Genomic DNA, 17,123 nt, shown 5'->3' with positions numbered 1-17,123 from the left:
CTTGCCCCTGAAGTAGCTGTCTGACAGATGCCACTTCCTGCTTCGTGGAGGGCAAGCCAGGGTACTGGCGTGGGTGGGGTGAGCGGCGTGACAAGTCCTGGCCCCAGAGGGCATCGGTGTTGGTGGGTGTCATCATCATCATCGTCCTCCTCCCTCTTCCCCTTGGTCCTCCCCTCCTCCCCCCTCTCCTTGGTCCTCCCCTCCGCCCTCCTCCCCTTGGTCCTCCCCCTCTCTTCCCTCTGCCCTCCCCTCCTCCCCTTGTTTCTTCTGTCTTTCCCCATGGTCCACCCCTCCTCCCTCCTCCCCTTGGTTCTCCCCTCCTCCCTCCTCCCCTTGGTTCTCCCCTCCTCCCTCCTACCTTGTTCCTCCCCTCCTCCATCCTCCCCTTAGTCCTCCCCCTCTCCTCCCTCTGCCCTCCCCTCCTCCCCTTGTTTCTTCTCTCTCTCTTCTCCCCATGGTCCTCCCCTCGCCCTCTTTCTCCTCCTCCTCTTTTTCCTGCCCTCCCCCTTCTCCCCAGGGACACAAAGCAGGTTGAACCCCCATAAGTAGAAAAGGCTCAGCCATGGGCAGTGCAGGGGGTCAGGTGCCCAGTGACGTCAGCCGGAGCCTGCTGCTCGCTCCGGGGTCCGTTGCCTTGGCGCGGGCTGCACCTGAGGCAGGCTTTCCCTGGCGGAGACAGGCAGAGTCAGCTCCGCGCGCATCCCGCAGGTCTGTGATGGGGCGGAGGGGGGAGAAGCTGTTCCCAGTGGTCCCAGGAAGTCCCGGGACACGCTCTGATTGGCTGCTAGGGGTCACGTGTCTGTCCCAGAGCCAGTCACTGAGGAGGCGGATGATCGGCCAGGCCAGTGTCACCTGACCGCTCGGGGGGGCCAGAGCTGGGGGTTCCCCAGAAAGCCACGGGGGGGGGGGGGGCTGTGCTCTGGCACCCTGGCCACTACCTGGGTGTGTGTCTGGTGCGAGGCCTGCTTGGGGACGGGCGTCTCTGTCTCTGCCGCCCCATCTGGGTGTCGGCCCGCGGGGGCAGGGCGCTGATGTCAGGAAGGGGTGGTCCGCGGGGGCCTCCCCACATCCTTGCTGCCCACCCCGCGCTAACCCAGTGTGTCATCTCCACGGCCCCACGTGGGACCCCAGATGCACACTGCACACGCCCCCCGGGCCAAGAACCTGGGACACGTTTTGCCCGTGCACCTTCGCCCCGGGGCCCCAGGCTGTGTGCTGGCTCACGCCTGTACTCTCCCCACTGGGACCCTAGGACACTCTGCAGAGCACCCCCACCCAGGACCCCAGGACGTGCTCTCTGTGTGCACCCCCCACAGGGACCCCAGGACACGCTCTCCACGGGCACCCCTTCTGCTGGGCCCCCAGGATGTGTTCTCCACACACCCCAGGGTGGTCACGAGGCCGTGGTGCTGCCTGTGAGCTGCTGCCTTTGAAGGGTGTGGAGTCCTGCCTTGGTTGGGGGGGGGGATGCCTCCCGGACTCCTGTCCCTCATTGTCCTCGTTCATTGCTTCCCCATCTGTCATCCCAGCCGACCGTCTGAGGACAGGTCACCCCTGCGGGCAGTCAGCGGGGCCCGCTCCCCCCTGCACCCCTGCACGGGGCAGGGGTCCCCTGAATCCCCCGCCCCTCTCCCCGGCGGCTCCTCTTAGAGCTCGGCTGGCCTCGTCCGGGCTCCTGGGCGCCAGCGAGGCCGTGGGCCCCGGTGGGTGATTGGACGTGAACGTGAGGGAAGAGGCCGGCGAACGTTCTGCAGACGCCGCTCGGAAGCGGGGCTGCGCCTTCTCGGCGGAGGCTTTCCAGAGGGACGAGATGAGGGACGCCATCGTGGCGTCACTGATGTCCGGGGTGAGAGGGACAGCGGGTGGTGCTGGCCCCACACACGAGCCGTGTCCTTGCGCAGGATCAGTTTGGCTGTGTCTCCTGCCAGGTGACACGTGCTTGGGGTCAGCCCGGCGATGGGGGTGATTTCCTTCCCTTGTGCAGCCCTGAGAGTCTCCGAGGTCCTCCCTGGCCACGGGGCCTGAGCCTCTGTGCTAGAGGAGAGGCAGCAGAGGCCCCGGCTGCGGCCTGCGCGCTGAGCTGTGTGGGCCCAGCAGGGCTCTGCGGGGAGGGCTGGGTGACAGGGCGGTGGGGGCCCCTCCCGGGGTGATGCCCCTGCGGCCCTGGCCGCGTCCCGGGGGCTGGCCTGGACCCGGCTCCTGCTCTCTGGCCGTGGGCACATTTGGCCTGTGGGGGCAGGGGCTCGGAGGGCGGGAGGGGAGTGAGGCCAGGTGTTTACCCGCAGGCTCCTTTTTTAAAAATGTTTGTTTATTTTTAAGAGAGAGAACAAGTGTGAGCAGGGGAGGGGCAGAGAGAGGGGGACAGAGGATCCGAAGCAGGCTGTGCGCTCACAGCAGAGTCACACGCGGGGCTCAAACTCGTGCACTGTGAAATCACGACCTGACCTGAAGTTGGACACTCGACCGACGGAGCCCACCGGGCACCCTGCCCTCAGGCTCCTTGTGCAGGACTGTGGGTGGCCAGGGCTGCCCCATCCTCCATAGGCCATGTCCTGGCCACAGCCCCTGGCCACGGCCTCGTCCACAGCCCCGGCCCCGGCGCTCCTTGGGTCACTCCGCAAGTGCAGAGACCCAACGGTCTCTGCTCCTTGGGTGCTGACCCACATGTGAACGCCCATCCCCATCCCCTCGGCCCTTCTGTGTCCAGGAGGGGTGGTCCTCCCCGGGGGTGCCTGTCCCCGCCACTGCCCTGCAGCTCCGCCCACCAGCCCACAGATCTGTCCCGTGGAAGTTGTCGGAACGGAGGTACCAGGCACGTGCTGGCTGCCGTCTCCCCAGAATCCTCCAGGCACACGCCTAGGCTGACCTTTCCCCAGGGGAACGACAAGGGTGTGGGGGGCGCAGGGTCAGGGAGACCACGTGGGAAGATGTTGCTGAGACCCCAGCATGTAGGGGTGAAGACCCTGCCTCAGGCGGGGCCTGGGAAGAAGAGAGGGGTAGGTTTGAGGCCCATTCTGGGGAGTCCGGGACGACAAGGAGGCGGACAGATTGTTCCGGTGCCGAGCGTGGGGCTGACAGAGACCACGAAGGCTCGTGTTCTTCACAGGGCTTGCGGGGACAGGCTCTGAGGGGCGAGCGTGCCCACAGAAACGCCCTGTGTGGCCCACCCCTTGAGTTGGCCTGACGGTTTCGTTGTTGTCGTATTTAAATTTGAATTCAGGGCTCCCATCAAATGGCTGGGTCCGTGGTGAGACCAGAGTAACCCAGTAACGTCGCCCCACACCGGTGTTCTGGGGCCGACAGTGAACCCGCTGGCGGGCAGGGCGGGCGGGACCCCGGTGCAGCTCCCCCCGCTGCCGGCTCAGAGCCCCGTCCCGGTGATCCCTGGCCCCCACGGCCCGGCCGCCGCCCTGGGAGGCTGAGCCACCGTCTGGGGACGGACCGTGGGCAGAAGAGCTTCCTCGGGGGAGAGGAGCTCAGAGGAGCCCGACCTGGCGCAGAACCCAGCAGGGCGGGGCGTGCACGTCCAGGGCGGATCTCACACCTGCTCTGTACAGGAAGTCTCCTTCCAGGAGGGGCCGAGAGGTCAGGAAGGGACGGGGTTGGGGATCGGAGCGCCCCTCCTTTCATTAACAGGGAGCTCAGAGGTGGCCCATGTTCCCCTGTTAACTGATTTTACTTTAGCTGCAGGAGGTGATGTGTCCATGTGTGAAGGAGCCTTCAAATCCAGGGGCTGTCCCCTGTTTCCGATGCTATCCCTTGTCCCAGGGGCTGTCCCCGAACCCTAGGGTTGTCCCCGGGGGCTGTCCCTTGTTCCCAGGGCTGTGTGAGGCTCGGCTGCGGTCACTTTACCAGAGTAAATCACTTTAGGGGATTACAGGGGCTTCAGTCGGATCCTGTGTTCTCTCTCTCGCTCTGTGGGGTCCGGGAGGACAATTCACCTGCTCAGCGCAAAGGTGGAAACAGGCTCAAAACAGACCCCAGGCCCCTTGGTAACTGAGCCCCCCTGGTCAGAGCATGGACATGGCGGGGGGGGGGGTGGTTTGAAGGAACGTTAATGACAAGGGTGAAGAAGGAAGTAGCTGAACGTGTGAGCACCACGTGCCCTGTTCTGTGTCCGCACTGACCTCCACCCTGCAGACCTGAAGGCCCAGGCGGGAGTGGCCCCCCCTCCCAGATGTTTCCGGCTGATCTGAGTTTTAACGTGACTTTGGTCAGTGACAGCTGGGGACTCGGAGGAGCGCCCACCACGGCATGGGGTCCAGTACCGGGTGCCAGCATCCCTGGTCCCCAGGCTGGCTGGAGCCACCGTTACCATTCCTGAGGGGGCGTTAGCTCCTGGCCCCGTCCAGTCCCCCCTCTGGATGTCAGCCATAAACCCTCGGGGGCAGCAGTCCTCAAACTTGTCACATGATGGAATTATTGGTTCCCACCTGAGCCCCACCTTTTGGCTTTACTGGACCTGGCCCTTTCCCAGCTCGCAGGCGATCCCACTGGGGAGGCGGCTTGAGGACCGCGGTGCTCCGGGGGGACATAGGAGAACCCTGGGGCCAGGCGGGAGGAGGCGCGAGCTGAGAAGGGGTTCGGTGATTTCATAGCCAAGCGCAGGGGTCCACTGACCGTGGCCAGTGTGGCCCACTGTCCACTCTTACGGACTGTTTTGTGGGTACGCGGCCACTGCTGCGTACTTATAAGCGTCTGTGGTGGTTCTTGTGCTACAGCAGCTGAGTTGTGTACAGGGACCGTCTGGCTCACAAAGCTGGACATCCTGTTTGGCCCGTCACAGAAAAAGCACGTGGACGGACTTAGGGCCAGGGGCTGCAGCGGGGGGTCCTGCCCACTCTGTCGGGCCTCACACTGGCCTGGCCCTTGGGGGTGCCTCTTATCCCCTCAGAGGACCCCTGCTTGTGTGCCGGGAGTCATGTCCCCGTTTTCTCAGATGCCGTCCGCCTCACTTCCCGACCCTGCCCGTGTGGGGCGTGCGGTGCTCTCTGGGTGCACACTCACGTGAGTACATGCTCAAGAAAGAGGTCTGGCCGGGGCCGGGCGCCGGTCTGGGGAGGATGGTCCGTGCCGTTCTGGTGATGTTGGCCCCAGCGGGACTTTGGGGGACAGTGAAGGGTCACCGGGGCCTGCCGGGCCTCGAGCTGGGGAGGAAAGGGCAGAAGTGAGCCCCTTGCAGTAACAGCCCGCCAGGTCACTGCACAAGTCCTGATGAGGAAGCGACGTGGATGCCACTCCCTGAATGACTCCAGTTAGGTTCTGTGCAGGCTCACAGGGTCAGCATGCTTTGCAGAAGCTGTCGACCCCCAACGGCAGGGACCCCGGGGGTGACAGGGTCACCTTCGCCTGCATCCCCCAGGGGCTTCTTCAGTGCAGGCTCCATGGGGCAAGGGCCTCCAGTTTTGGGGAGAATCTCGGGAGTTCTGGGACCTCCTCCTCTGAGAAGCCAGGGTGGTCCTGTCTACGTAGAGGCACAGATATAGAGGGCGACAGCGACAGTCACAGATGCCCAGACGCAGAGGTCCACAGGGACGAAGGTCGATGCACACAGTGGTGTCTTCTGTATGTTTACATGTGATGGTTTCCCCGTGAGTCGTGGTGTATGTCCCGACAGCGTCTCACAAGGCCAAGGAACAGGACGCGGTGCAGACCCCAGAGCCCTGTCCTGGGCTCCGCCCCCCCCCCCCAGTGGTCACATGACCTGCAGTGCACATCCCGCCCCCATCTAGTTTGCTAAGACGCAGCCCATGAATTATTCCTTCGGCGTCTGTTGGCCGTTGTCACCCAGAGGCGCTTGGCTGATGAAACACCCGCTCTCGTGGTGCACGTGCCTCACCCCAGGGCCTCTCCCGACAGCGACCAGGCACCAACCAGGATGAGTGGCCAGGGCCAGGGGGAGGCCCACTTCTGTTTGGGATGTTCCTGAAACACAAGGTGTTTTTGTCTCAAACCCGCAGCCTCCCCCTGAATGAACGGGTCGCAGGGTTGGGGGTTCAGCGCCTCCTGACTGTCCCGGCAGATGGGACTGTCCTATGGAGGCCAGGAGAGTGCTTGCCAGATGAAAGCACACAGACCCAGGCAGGGAGAGAGCCCAGGAGGCGGGGAAACAAACCCCAGAGAAATCTCTGGAGAGACGGACGTGATGACAAATTGTAGCCAGAAATGCCGGTGGCTTAACCGTTGCTGCCACGCTTCTTTCTGGGTCTTCATACAGAGCCAGCAGGTGACAGAGGGCTTGAAATCCCATCGGTCACCAGCTGTGTGCCCCCCCCACTTCCCACAGTGGTGGGGGGGAGTCACGTGAGCTCATCCAGCGGCGGGGGCGGGGTGAGGCTCCTGCTCACGCGGTGCCGGTTGACGAGAAGTCATTTGACTTAGGAATTTTACCACACGTGCTTAGGAAGCTTAATGTGTCCGGACCGTCTGCCCCCATCTCCCTCCGCTCCCGTTCCCCCTCCTCCAGCAGACACGCCCGCCGACTGCTTGTGCCCCCTCGGGGCCTCCCGCGGATGCCGGCGAACGTGAACGTGTGCTCGCCGTCCGGGGCCCGTTCCTCACCGAGTCTGTTGGCCTCTGGCTTTAGCAGCATGGCGGGGGGGGGTGGGGGGGAGCGGCTGCAGAACCGGCGGGCTGCTCCGGACAGGCAGGTGGTTTCCAGCCTCTTGTTGTTCCAGACCAGGCCTCGGCTTGGCCCAGGGGTCGAGGAACCCAGGACGTAAATTCGCAGAGTGGATGGGGCCGGGCTTGCAGGGTGTCAGACGGGACCAGGGTGAGCCTCCCCTCAAAACGCACGCAAAGCCCTGCCAGAATCGTACGCGTAAGAACACAAACGGTTCAGAATTCAGAACTCTAGGTTTTACCGAAGGCGTAAAGCTGAAAAGCAATCATTCAAGAGAACCGAGTCCCGCGGTTTAACGCGGGCTCCTGGCCTCCCTGCCCTCGCGCCGCTGGGAGAGGCAGGGGAGCTGCCCGCTGATCTCAGAGCGGAAACTGCTGAAGCGGTCACTGCATCTCTGTGGCCCTTTCTCCACGTGGCTGAGTGTGGTTTCTTGTGGTCCTAACACGATTAGCCGGGGAGGAGGGGTGGAGGGCTCTGCCACTGGTGAACTCACATCGTTGACCTCTTCCGTCCTCCCTGACCCTGGGCGACTCTGTTAGGGTCCTCGTTGTGCAGGCGACACATGAGGGCAAGTGACGTGGGTCTGGAGCCAGGAGCCGGGCCACCCGGGGTTGAGGTGTCGGTGAAGACACAGCCAGGTTGCGTGTGGCACTTGAGCCTTCTTGGCGGGGTGTAGTGGTACAGGCCGGGGCCCCTCCCGGCCCCCAGCACGGAGCCCTGGAGGCCGGGTGGCCAGGCCGGGAGGAGGCTGACAGCGGAGAAGGAGTGGGGAAGCACTGAACTCTGGGGGAGTGGCTGCGAGGCCCCGGGCGTAAGGTGGTGTCAGCAGTGGAGCCTGAGGAAGGCCTGAGGCCGGAGCCCGTTAGGAGGCCTCGGAGGCAGGTGCCAGGGCTGGCCCGTGGGGATGGCCGCCAGGGTGGGAGGCCTGAGCCCCTGCCTGCAGTTCTGCGCACCAGGCCGGAGGGGGAGGGCCGCCTCGCCTGTGAGGTCGGCCGGTGAGGCCTTGTCCTTGCCCAACGTGGTCAGGCCTGACCGTGCACACAGGGTTTGGGCCTGGAGCAGGACTCCTGGGCGAACTTGTCGTTGACCTCCGGGTTCTGCAGAGGGAGGAGAGAGGTCCCGGCCACAGCACGGGCCTGGATCCTGCAGTAGCAGAAGGAAATCCTGGCTCTCGCTCCCCCTTGCTGCCTCCTGCCTTGCCAGGTTCGCTCAGCTCCCTGCAGAGCTGCTCGGGAGGGGACAGGTTGTGCCTGAGGCTCTGCAGAGACCTCCTCAGCACCCCTGCCCGACAGACCCCAAGGGGAGCCTCCCAGCAGGTGCCTAGCCAGGAGGCGGATGCGCTGTGGCCTCCAAGGATCACGTGGCCGCTGGCCTGGGTGGGGCCAGGAAGTGAAAGTGGCAGGTGCCTTTATGGGTGCGAGTTCTTATCTCTTCAATGATCTGTTGGCGCTGTGGGCGTTGCCACTGTTTCTCATCAGATGGGGAAACTGAGGTTCCAAGGGCATGAGCACATCACGTGGGGTCCCACACAGTGAGCAATGCTGAAATGAGGTTTGAACCCCAGGCCTTCCCTTGCTGTGTGCCTGGGGGCAGAATGGGCTGGGTGGCTGCCCTTTCTCGGCACAGACGTGGGCTCCCAGAAGGTGCTCGTCCGTGTGCCAAGTGGAGGTAAACGCTCAGGGACCCGTGTGGGTTACGTTTCTGCAGTGACGCCATCTGCTCGCTCAGAGCGAGGGGGGTGGGGTGGGATCAGGACCCTCACCTTGGCTTCCGTTGCTCCCCTTGTGCAGGTGAACGTCGGCATCCTCGTGGCCGTGACCAGGGTCATTTCACAGATCAGCGCGGACAACTACAAGATCCATGGGGACCCTAGTGCCTTCAAGTAAGCTGGACTCTGGGCCATCGCCGGTGGTCTCGGCCACACGCAGCTGCCCGCAGATAGCGGGCGGGGGGCACTGGGGAGCCCTGGGCTCACATCCTTGCTTGCCTGTTATGTAGCTCCTCTGACCAGGCCCAGCCTCACTGCCCCATATGTGAAAGATGGGGGCTACTGGATGCTATCTGGGGACAGCTCCACCCCAAGGGTGAGAGGCCACCTGCGGGGGCGAAGGAGGAAGATCGCAGGTTCCGTCCTGCCTCGGCCCTGCCAGCAGCCCCCAGCTCTCCCGTCTGTAAAGGGCTGTCGCACGGAGGGAACTCCTCTGGGTGCAGCTGCCCGAGGTGCTCCCGGGCTGGTCCGTCTGCAGGAGGAGCAGGTGTCTCTGGGGAGGGACTCCACCCCCCTGCTCCTGCTGCTCCTTCTGCACGTGACGAGAGGACCCCGACAGCCCCGGCCCAGTTAACAAGAGGCCTCAGGGAGCTTCAACTGGACGTATTCTCCCCAAGATCTTCTGTTTTGATGTTTCAATTTTTAAGAAAAAGCCAGCACGTTTTGAGACCCATTTCTCACAGCCACTCCTCTCACATACGGGTTTTCCAGGATCTGAAGATGAAGCTTAAGTGGTCCGTGATGGTTTGTTCCCAGATTCGAGGGTTTTAACTGCAGTGACTTTAAGAAAACTTGTGGCTGCGGCTTCCCCGGCAGCTGACCTGTGTGAACCGTCCTTGGCTTTCAGGGTTTGTGGCCGGGAGCTGCCAGGGCAGGGATCTCGGGCGTCCGACCGGGAGGCTCAGTGTGGCCGTGTCGCACCTCCTCCCAGAGCTGCTGGACGCGTGTGAGGCACCTGTGCCTGCTCGTGCGTTTGTCCGTCGCTCGCTCACTCACTCACTCGTTCAGTCAGGGGTCACGTCCCGAGAGCCCACCGGGCCCTGTTGCGGTGCCACGCTCTGGGGTCGCGGGGATGAGGCCCCAGCCCAGCCGTGGGGGAGCTTGCGGTCTAGCGAGGAAGCGGACGTGTGGTCACCGTGCCCAGTTACGAGGGGCAGGCAGCCACCGAACTGAGCGCACAGCTCACGTCTGTCTCCGGGCTGCCCGCTGAGGCCCTGGGACAGAAGCCCTGGTGTGCAAAGCTGGCTGTTTCAGAGGTCGGGGAGACAGTGTGCTATGTCAGGACATCTTGGGGTCAGACGTTGGTCCGGCTGGCGCTCGGTGGGCGCTGACTCCGTGCAAGCTCCGCCCCGGGCTTGCAGACGCGGGAGGGACCACGTGCCTTCATCACGGAGCCCACATTCCGAGAAGGAGCCTGCGAGGCTGATGCGGGACGTGCCTCCCACCCCCTGGGTCCGCCCGGCCGGGGCCTGGCGCTGCTCTCCGCCGTGGGTGCCCGGGATCGGCGTTCCCATCGGATCGGAGTGGTCAGTGAGGGTGCCCAGAGGGCGCGCCGGCTGCCGGGTGTGGAGCGCCGGCTGCAGGGGAGCCGTAGGGGAGCTGCCGGCTGGGTGGGGACCCCGTCTCAGGTCCCGAACGGTCAGCTCCTCACCCAGGATTACCCACCGGGAGGAGCCCAGGCCCGGCCCCCAGCAGGGCCGTGTCCGCTCCCGCTCAAAGGCCTCCGGTCGAGAGGCCGGTCCCTTAGACCCACCGTCACCTACCCACCCCCGCCAGAGTGGCCGCGTCCATCCACTTCTCTCTTAGGTTGACGGCGAAAGCTGTGGCCGTGCTGCTGCCCATCCTGGGAACCTCGTGGGTCTTCGGCGTGCTCGCTGTCAACAGCCAGGCCGTGGTCTTCCAGTACATGTTTGCGGTTCTCAACTCCCTGCAGGTGAGAGCCTGCGGACTCCCGGGGGAGGCCGGCCGCCGCGTGAGCAGATGTGCGCGGCAGGCTGCCACCGGGGCGGGAGGGAGACCCCCTCTCTGTTCTTGCCACACCCCCCGGGGGCCCACGGCGTGAGCCTGCCCCACGGCCGGGCGCAGAGGCATCGATGGGGCACACGCCAGGCGCCCAGCACACGGGGCCTGCGGGGTCGCCACCCAGTTCATCCCGCTGGTGGCTGGGACTGGCGAGAGGCACGCTCAGGCCTGAGAGGGAAGACGGCAGCCTGCGGGCAGCTCTGGAAAGGGGGCCGGGCGTGGGGAGGCGGCGACGGCATGTATCTCGGGTCTGGGTTCACACGTGTCCCCCGCGTGGACGGGCAGGGAAGGGTCAGCAGCCTGGAAACCCGAGGCTTAGGGTGCTCAGACCTGCGTCCCCAGACACACAGCCCCCCCCCCACCCCCGCCCAGAGGAAGGGTGGAAATGGGTGCCCACCGCCACCCACAGCCCACACGGTCGAGCCGAAGGCTGGATCCTGGCAGCCGCGAGCACGGCCCACCGGCCCTCGCTGTGCAGTCACACCGCGTCCGGGTCTTCCTGACCGGGGACCGCATCTCACGGACGAGCGTCAGGCTTCTAATTTGTAACAGGCTTCCACGCGTCGTCTCCCTGTGGTTGTTCACAGAAGAACGTGACCGTCGGTTTTGCTGGCTGTAGCCCTTACACACCCTGGGTCCTGGGCCACCTCCCTCCGCTCTGGATCCCGGCTTCCTCCCCCATTCAACGAGAACGGGCCCCACTAACGGGGCTGCTTCAGCGCTGAATGAGATGACTCGTGTGAGGGGTCGCCTAGCGCTGGACACGTAGCAGCTGTCTCCGGGGCTTGGGGGACATCCTCATTCTCGTGCCTGTTTCGTTGTTATCATTGTGCTGAGATGAGGACACCAGGGCTCAGTTTAAGGAATTGTCTGATGTCCATGCCGTTGTCCTTTCCCAGCATTTCTGCTCTTTCCCGGGTCCACCCTGTCTGGGAATCCACCTCTGTAGACGCCTTCGCCCAAACAGCGTGGCCGTCACGCTGGTGCCTGCCTCTAGGTTAGATTTCAGGGTGGGACCCGGGACGCCCCTCCATCCTCGGGGGCTCCAAACCGTAGCGTCAGGATTGGCACACAGCTCACCTACAGGCTTCCTGGCACTGAGCCATGCCAGGACCTCTCCAGAGCCCATGTGGCCTTGGGAGGAAGCCCTGGAAAGTGCCGCGATAAAACGCAAGGGCCCTAATCCTGTGTTCTCCCCTTCCTCCCCAGGGGTTTTTCATCTTCCTTTTCCATTGTCTCCTGAATTCAGAGGTATGTCTACTCTACTTCCTGATGATACGAAGCAGGCTATTCATTTCTGAAAGGGCACGGGGCGCAGGAACCGTCTTGCCCCGTCAGGCCGGTGTCTGGGAACGTAACCCTGGATAGGCTTTGGTAGGGGCGACAAGTTGTGTGCAGTGGGGCTGCTTTCCGTCAGCCCTTCTCTCGACTTCTGGCTGCTGAGCAACACTCAGCGTCCCCCTCCTGGCGTCAGGTGGGCCCTGCCGGCTCTGCGGAGGGCAGGGGGGATGGGGACGGTGGAGGCAGCCGAACTGTACGCCCTGGACCTGCTCGCTGCTGCCTGGCACGTCAGGGACAGTAAGATGCAGGTGGCCTCCCAACAGTCCTCCCCGAACGCATCTGGGGTGTAAGAAGGAGGCCTCGAGACCACGGGGTTTGGGGGGACTGTGTCACAGGCCCTCCACAGGCCCTGGGGCAGCTGGGGTGGGCTCGTTCTCAGTACGGTGTGGGCGTTGCACCTGCCGTGCACTTGGCCTCGGGGAGGGGAGAGGCTCCAGGCCTTGTCCCTCAGGATCCGTACTTGTACTAGGCAGAGGTCCCACCCCACCTGGGTGCTCTGCAGAGGGTCCGTTTGTACAGGGCTGGGTCAGGCAGCGAGGGAGGGGCGGGGGGGGTCGCTGAGGATGATGGTGACCGGTGGGGGAGGGCTCACATGATTGCCAAGACCAGGGAGCAGCCCGGCAGAGCCCGAAACTGTGGTCCACCAGGTGGGAAGGCCACGCGCAGCCTACCCTGCGTCTGTTGGCTTTTCATCTCCATTGTTCCTGCTGCCGTCACACTCTGCCCCCTCCACCACTCCTTGTTGAGTGTGTCCCGTGCCCCGTGCAGAACCGTGACGAGGCCGGCAGGGGCCAGGCCGGATCCAGCTCTCTCCCTGTGCGGCCCTGGCACGGTGATGGGGACAAGGTCCGCACCTGCCAGATGAGGCAGTGAGTCTGGACCTGATGCTTCCAGACCCTGCCCGTGCCCTGCAGCTGGTGTCCCGGGGCTTTCTTTCGGCACGAATTCCTAGGGACCTCTGAGAAAGATCTGTTACTATTGCTGTTCCCACCACTGAAATTGCTCCTAACCAATCCGCCGTCTGCCTTCGAAGGTGAGGGCCGCCTTCAAGCACAAAACCAAGGTCTGGACCCTGACGAGTAGCTCCAACCGCAACACTAACGCGAAGCCCTTCAGCTCTGACATCGTAAGTGCCACGCGGCGTCCCGTCTGCGCCCCCGCTTCTCGCTTGGATCCTGTCCCGAGCACCTGCACCCCTACCGCGTGGACCCGCAGGCGCTCGTCTGCTGCTCTGTCCCTGTTACCTGGAAAGCCGAGGCGGCTTCCGGCTGCGCTGAGCTCACCAGGCCTCTGCCCTCGCGGGCCTCCGAGACCCAGAGCCCCCGGCGCGCCTCTCGTCCCTTCCCCGAGCCTGTTCTCGGCAGGGCCACGTCGTGCAGGTGGCTGCCCGTGCGGGTCGTGGCGGCGAGGCCCGGGCACCGGCGGTTCTTGCTCAGCCTGCTCACACCTGACGTGGCCTGCAGGCTGCGTGGGCTCTGGGTGACGTGATGCCCACAGCGGGGTCCTCCGTCCCGGTGGTGTCACGCGACCTTCTCTGCTGCCCGTTTCCCCGGGGGCAGTGCTTCTGTGTTGCGTCAGGAGGACGGAAGGGTCAGCTGACCAGGAGGCGGGCCCCGGGCATTCTGCTGGTGTCCCAGGGAGGCAGGACGGTCACCAGGCACAGCCCAGCCGTCAGGGGTCTCCTTCCTCTGCAGACGCCCAAGAACCGGGGTCTTGGCTCTCGGGGCTCTCGACGAGCCTGTCCTCTCAACACCGGGCTCCTTCGCCTCCCGCGGAGATGCAGGCAGGGCCACCGGGCGCCGGGGGCACGTGTCGGGCGTTCTCATGGCGCCACCACCTCCGAGCTGAGCTCCGGGGTCCCGTCCTCGGGAAGAGCCTCCTGGGTGGCGCGGAGTAACGGCACCCCCGGTGCGGTGTTGCGCTGCCCCTGTCTGCGCCGCTTTGCTCATTTGTGCGAGCGTGACGTCGTCTGCCTCCCACGGGGTGCACACCCCCGGGAACAAGGCCCTGGTTGGCTCTGCTCGCTGCCGTGACCCCGCAGCCTCCGGCAGCAACGAGGTGTGCTCGGTAGACGCACGTGGAGAGCGCAGGGCCGGGCGGGCGCGCGGCAGAGGGCGCACACCAGCCCCCAGACGCAGGGCCGAGGAGCCCGGGCGGAAGGCGGAGAGCAGTGTGGCCTCGGAGTTCAGGGTCCTCTTCCTCGGGGAGCGCGGGGGCCCGGCGGGTTCGAGGGGAGCCTCACGCGGCTTTCCGGCCCGGCGGTTCCGCGCCCGCCGGGACTGGTTTCCCATCATGGGGCAGGGTCTTCTCAGCTCACTCCTTTGTGGTTTGCAGATGAACGGGACCCGGCCGGGCACAGTGTCCACCAGGCTCAGCCCCTGGGACAAGAGCAGCCAATCTGCACACCGTGTGGACCTGTCTACCGTGTGAGCAGGGAGGCTGCAGCCGCCATCCTGCTGCTCAGAACACACCCGCAGACGAACCACGAGAAGCCCTCTGCCTTCACCACGAGACCCTCTCCTCGCTGCTGTCTGGATGTGGGGGTCGTGGCCCCCGGGACAGGCTTCCTTGCCTCCCACCCGCCCCGTGTGACAGAGCCTACCGCCGGTCCCGCAGCCCTCCCGGCTCTGGTCCTCCTGTGGCCGAGCGACTGTCCCCTGGGGCACCTGCCATGGGCGCACAGGCCCCAGGGCCTGTCGCACCAGGAGGGCGGGTTAGCCTGGGAGCCACGATGGGGCCTCGGGACCAAAGGGGAGGGTCCCGCGGGGAGGCGGAAGCCCCCAGAGGGTCAGGCAGAGGCGGACGGGCCGTGTGGGCAGCGTGAGAAATGTCCTCGACCTGCTGAATCAGCCGCAACAAGCTCCGAGGAGCCAGCGCCAGCTGAGGGGGGCCCCTCACGCTCCGGCCATGCCACCCCTGCCAGGCCTCTGCGGGGCCGGGGCTTTGGGCTGGGGTCTCTGGCCGCTCGGGCCCGGCCGCGGGCGAAGAGCCAGGTGGGCCGCTGCTGGGAGTGCTCCGGTCCCTCTCAAGGTCGGCCTTGATGTGGGCCGCGCCGTGAGCACCTGAGCCTTCCCTGCGCCCGCGGCCCCCGGGAGCTGGCTGCCGGCCTGCGGTTGGCTTCCCGCGGCCCGGCTTCCCGGAGCTGCTTCCTGGTCACTCACAGACCCCTGTCTGTGTTTAACGGGCAGACGCGGTGGAGGGTGGTGCGGCGGGTTCCGCGTTGCTGCGATGGCAACCACACCTCGCCGCCCGCACGGCCACCCGAGCCACGGACCCGGGGACGGTGGCCTGACGGTGGCCGGGTCTTCCTGTTGATGTTGCTTTGCAGACTGGGACTCGGCCCCATAGGAGATGGGAGCGGCCCTTACCCCTCCACGCGCGGGCAGGGTCCTTGACCCTAGATGTGAACCCAGACGCCACCGAATATTCGGAAGCAGGCTGTGACCACTGGCTGTGACCGTGGCGTCAGCACTAAGGGTCTGTGAGATGCGTGGGTGAGAAGTTCAGACCCGTAGCTGATACTGGAAAATCTTCCTGTAAAACTGTGACCGTGGTAGCATTAAGCCCTTCCCGCCCCGTGCGCCCACTGGGTCTCGGAGTGAATTTTCTCCATGGTTCTGTGGACCTTCTCCATCTTGGTCGGGTGCCTTCCTAATGTAACATGCCCCCGTCACGGTGGGCGCAGCAGTCACCCACAGGCGTCTCCTGCGTGGGGAGGGGCTGGACACAGAGCCACGTGTCGACCGCAGGGAATCTTTGTTCTTCCATCCCAGTGAGGCCCCGAGCGCAGCAGCGACTCGGCACAGGGTGACGACGTCCGTTACCTTCTGTGCAGCCCCTGGGGACGGGCTGGGGTGTCGACCGCCACAGAGACCCCGTGTGTAGTGAGAAGTCCGAGCGTGCCCAGCCCCTGCCCAGGCTTCTCCTCATGACTCCAGAAACCAGATCGCTTGTAACTCACGGGCATCCTTGTCAGGCCCGTGAGCACCTAGAAGTGAGAACACTGTATCCTGAGGTCTACACTTGGATTTTTGTTTCTTTTGTTTCTGGTGAAGCAAATCAAGTAAGGAACCGTCTTCACTTTAGATGGATTTCTTTTGTTTTAAACTCAGCATATTCGCTCTACATAGCTAATCTATCAAGGGAAGTAATGAACAAATTTTTATTTCTAATGAAGGAAAGCAGTGCACTTTATTTATAGGCTATAGATTTCGGCTTCTGCGGTGCTTTATTATCTACATGTAATTCGGCCAAAGATAAGAAATTGGAAAGGACAGTGTGTTTAGAGTAGTTTATGGCACAGGAAAGACGATGGATGCCACTGAGGAGTGAAAATATGTTGTAATTTTTATGAAATAAAATCTTAAATGTCCTTAAGATGAAGTGTAGTCCTAAGGTCTTTTGCTTGTGGGAGATGAGCGGGACTGAGTCTCATGACAAAAATCTGTAGAGAGACACGTGGGTGAAATCTTGCCCTGGGATTCACTCACCGGTTACTTATTCAGTGCCTACTGTGTACTGTGTGCCCGGCACGTCCTAGCTCTGGGGACACTGTGGTGGATGACATCCCGGGGCTCTTGGGAGCCTCCCTCCCGAGGGCGGGCCGGGGGGACAAGCACCGGCCACGGGGCAGGGGGTGGGGGGGCAGTGGGGAGAGGGTCTGTGCAGCCCTGTGTAGACGTGTGCCGGGTGTGGGAGCTCCGGCCACCGCCGGCCGCCCGGCCCCACGCATTCGCTTTCCCACAGTGTTTGCAGGGATGACAGACGTACCTCACTCGGTCCTACGTCGTATCTGCTGCACAGCCGTCTGCTTTTAAACTTCTCAACCACCTTCCGTATCGCTGTGTCGCATTCATAATTACAGTTGTAATGGGTATGCATAAAACATCCAATTACATGCCGCGTTTTACCAGATCCTTGAATTATCTTAGGATTTCCATGCTTCGGTGTTCTATACGGTTTATGTGCATGTGACGTTACTGTTTTGATAGACTTTCTGTCTTCGTACGCTAGGTAGGTGCGTCAGTAGATGGAAACTGATGTCTTTGATGTTGTGCTTGTGGCTTTTTTTTCTTATCTTGATTGTTTTCCAGGTTAAAATTTCACAGTTGGGTTTCTGCGTCAAAACGGAAATAATTCCGTGGCTCTTGAAATGTTTTTCCAGATTGTTACCAAGATAGGTACCGGGTCAGCGCTCAACACCAGTGAGAAGTCATTGATGACTCTTGTTTTTTCTTTTTTCAAATATTTTACCAGCAAGGCGTGTTTGTCGTCAGTATTTTTGTTGCCAGTTTAATACGTGTGAACGTGTCCTAATCTGCATCTCTCTGGTCCCTGCTGAGAGCTTTTCACGTGCCTTTACTTCCTTTC

General features: G+C 63.4%; 1 protein-coding gene across 5 annotated transcripts in view; it reads left to right on the top strand.

Moving 5' to 3' along the window:
- Positions 1–16,286, top strand: part of ADGRD1 (adhesion G protein-coupled receptor D1) — a 149,036-nt gene extending 132,750 nt beyond the window's left edge. For 3 of the 5 annotated variants that reach the window (XM_086681406.1, XM_086681405.1, XM_086681407.1), the window contains 5 exons: positions 8,413–8,504; positions 10,197–10,323; positions 11,622–11,663; positions 12,787–12,879; positions 14,088–16,284. In XM_086681406.1, the coding sequence (XP_086537532.1) occupies positions 8,413–8,504; positions 10,197–10,323; positions 11,622–11,663; positions 12,787–12,879; positions 14,088–14,183 (450 nt within the window). In that variant the 3' untranslated portion in view covers positions 14,184–16,284. Of the gene's footprint in view, positions 1–8,412; positions 8,505–10,196; positions 10,324–11,621; positions 11,664–12,786; positions 12,880–14,087 lie in introns of all 5 variants that reach the window. The other 2 variants (XM_086681403.1, XM_086681404.1) reach the window with 2 other exon arrangements.
- Positions 16,287–17,123: the final 837 nt, after the last annotated feature.

Source organism: Puma concolor, chromosome D3 (assembly GCF_028749965.1).
Source record: "Puma concolor isolate L17-30 chromosome D3, mPumCon1.1.hap2, whole genome shotgun sequence".
NCBI classification, from domain to species: Eukaryota; Metazoa; Chordata; class Mammalia; order Carnivora; family Felidae; genus Puma; species Puma concolor.
This window is presented reverse-complemented; position numbering and strand designations above follow the sequence as displayed.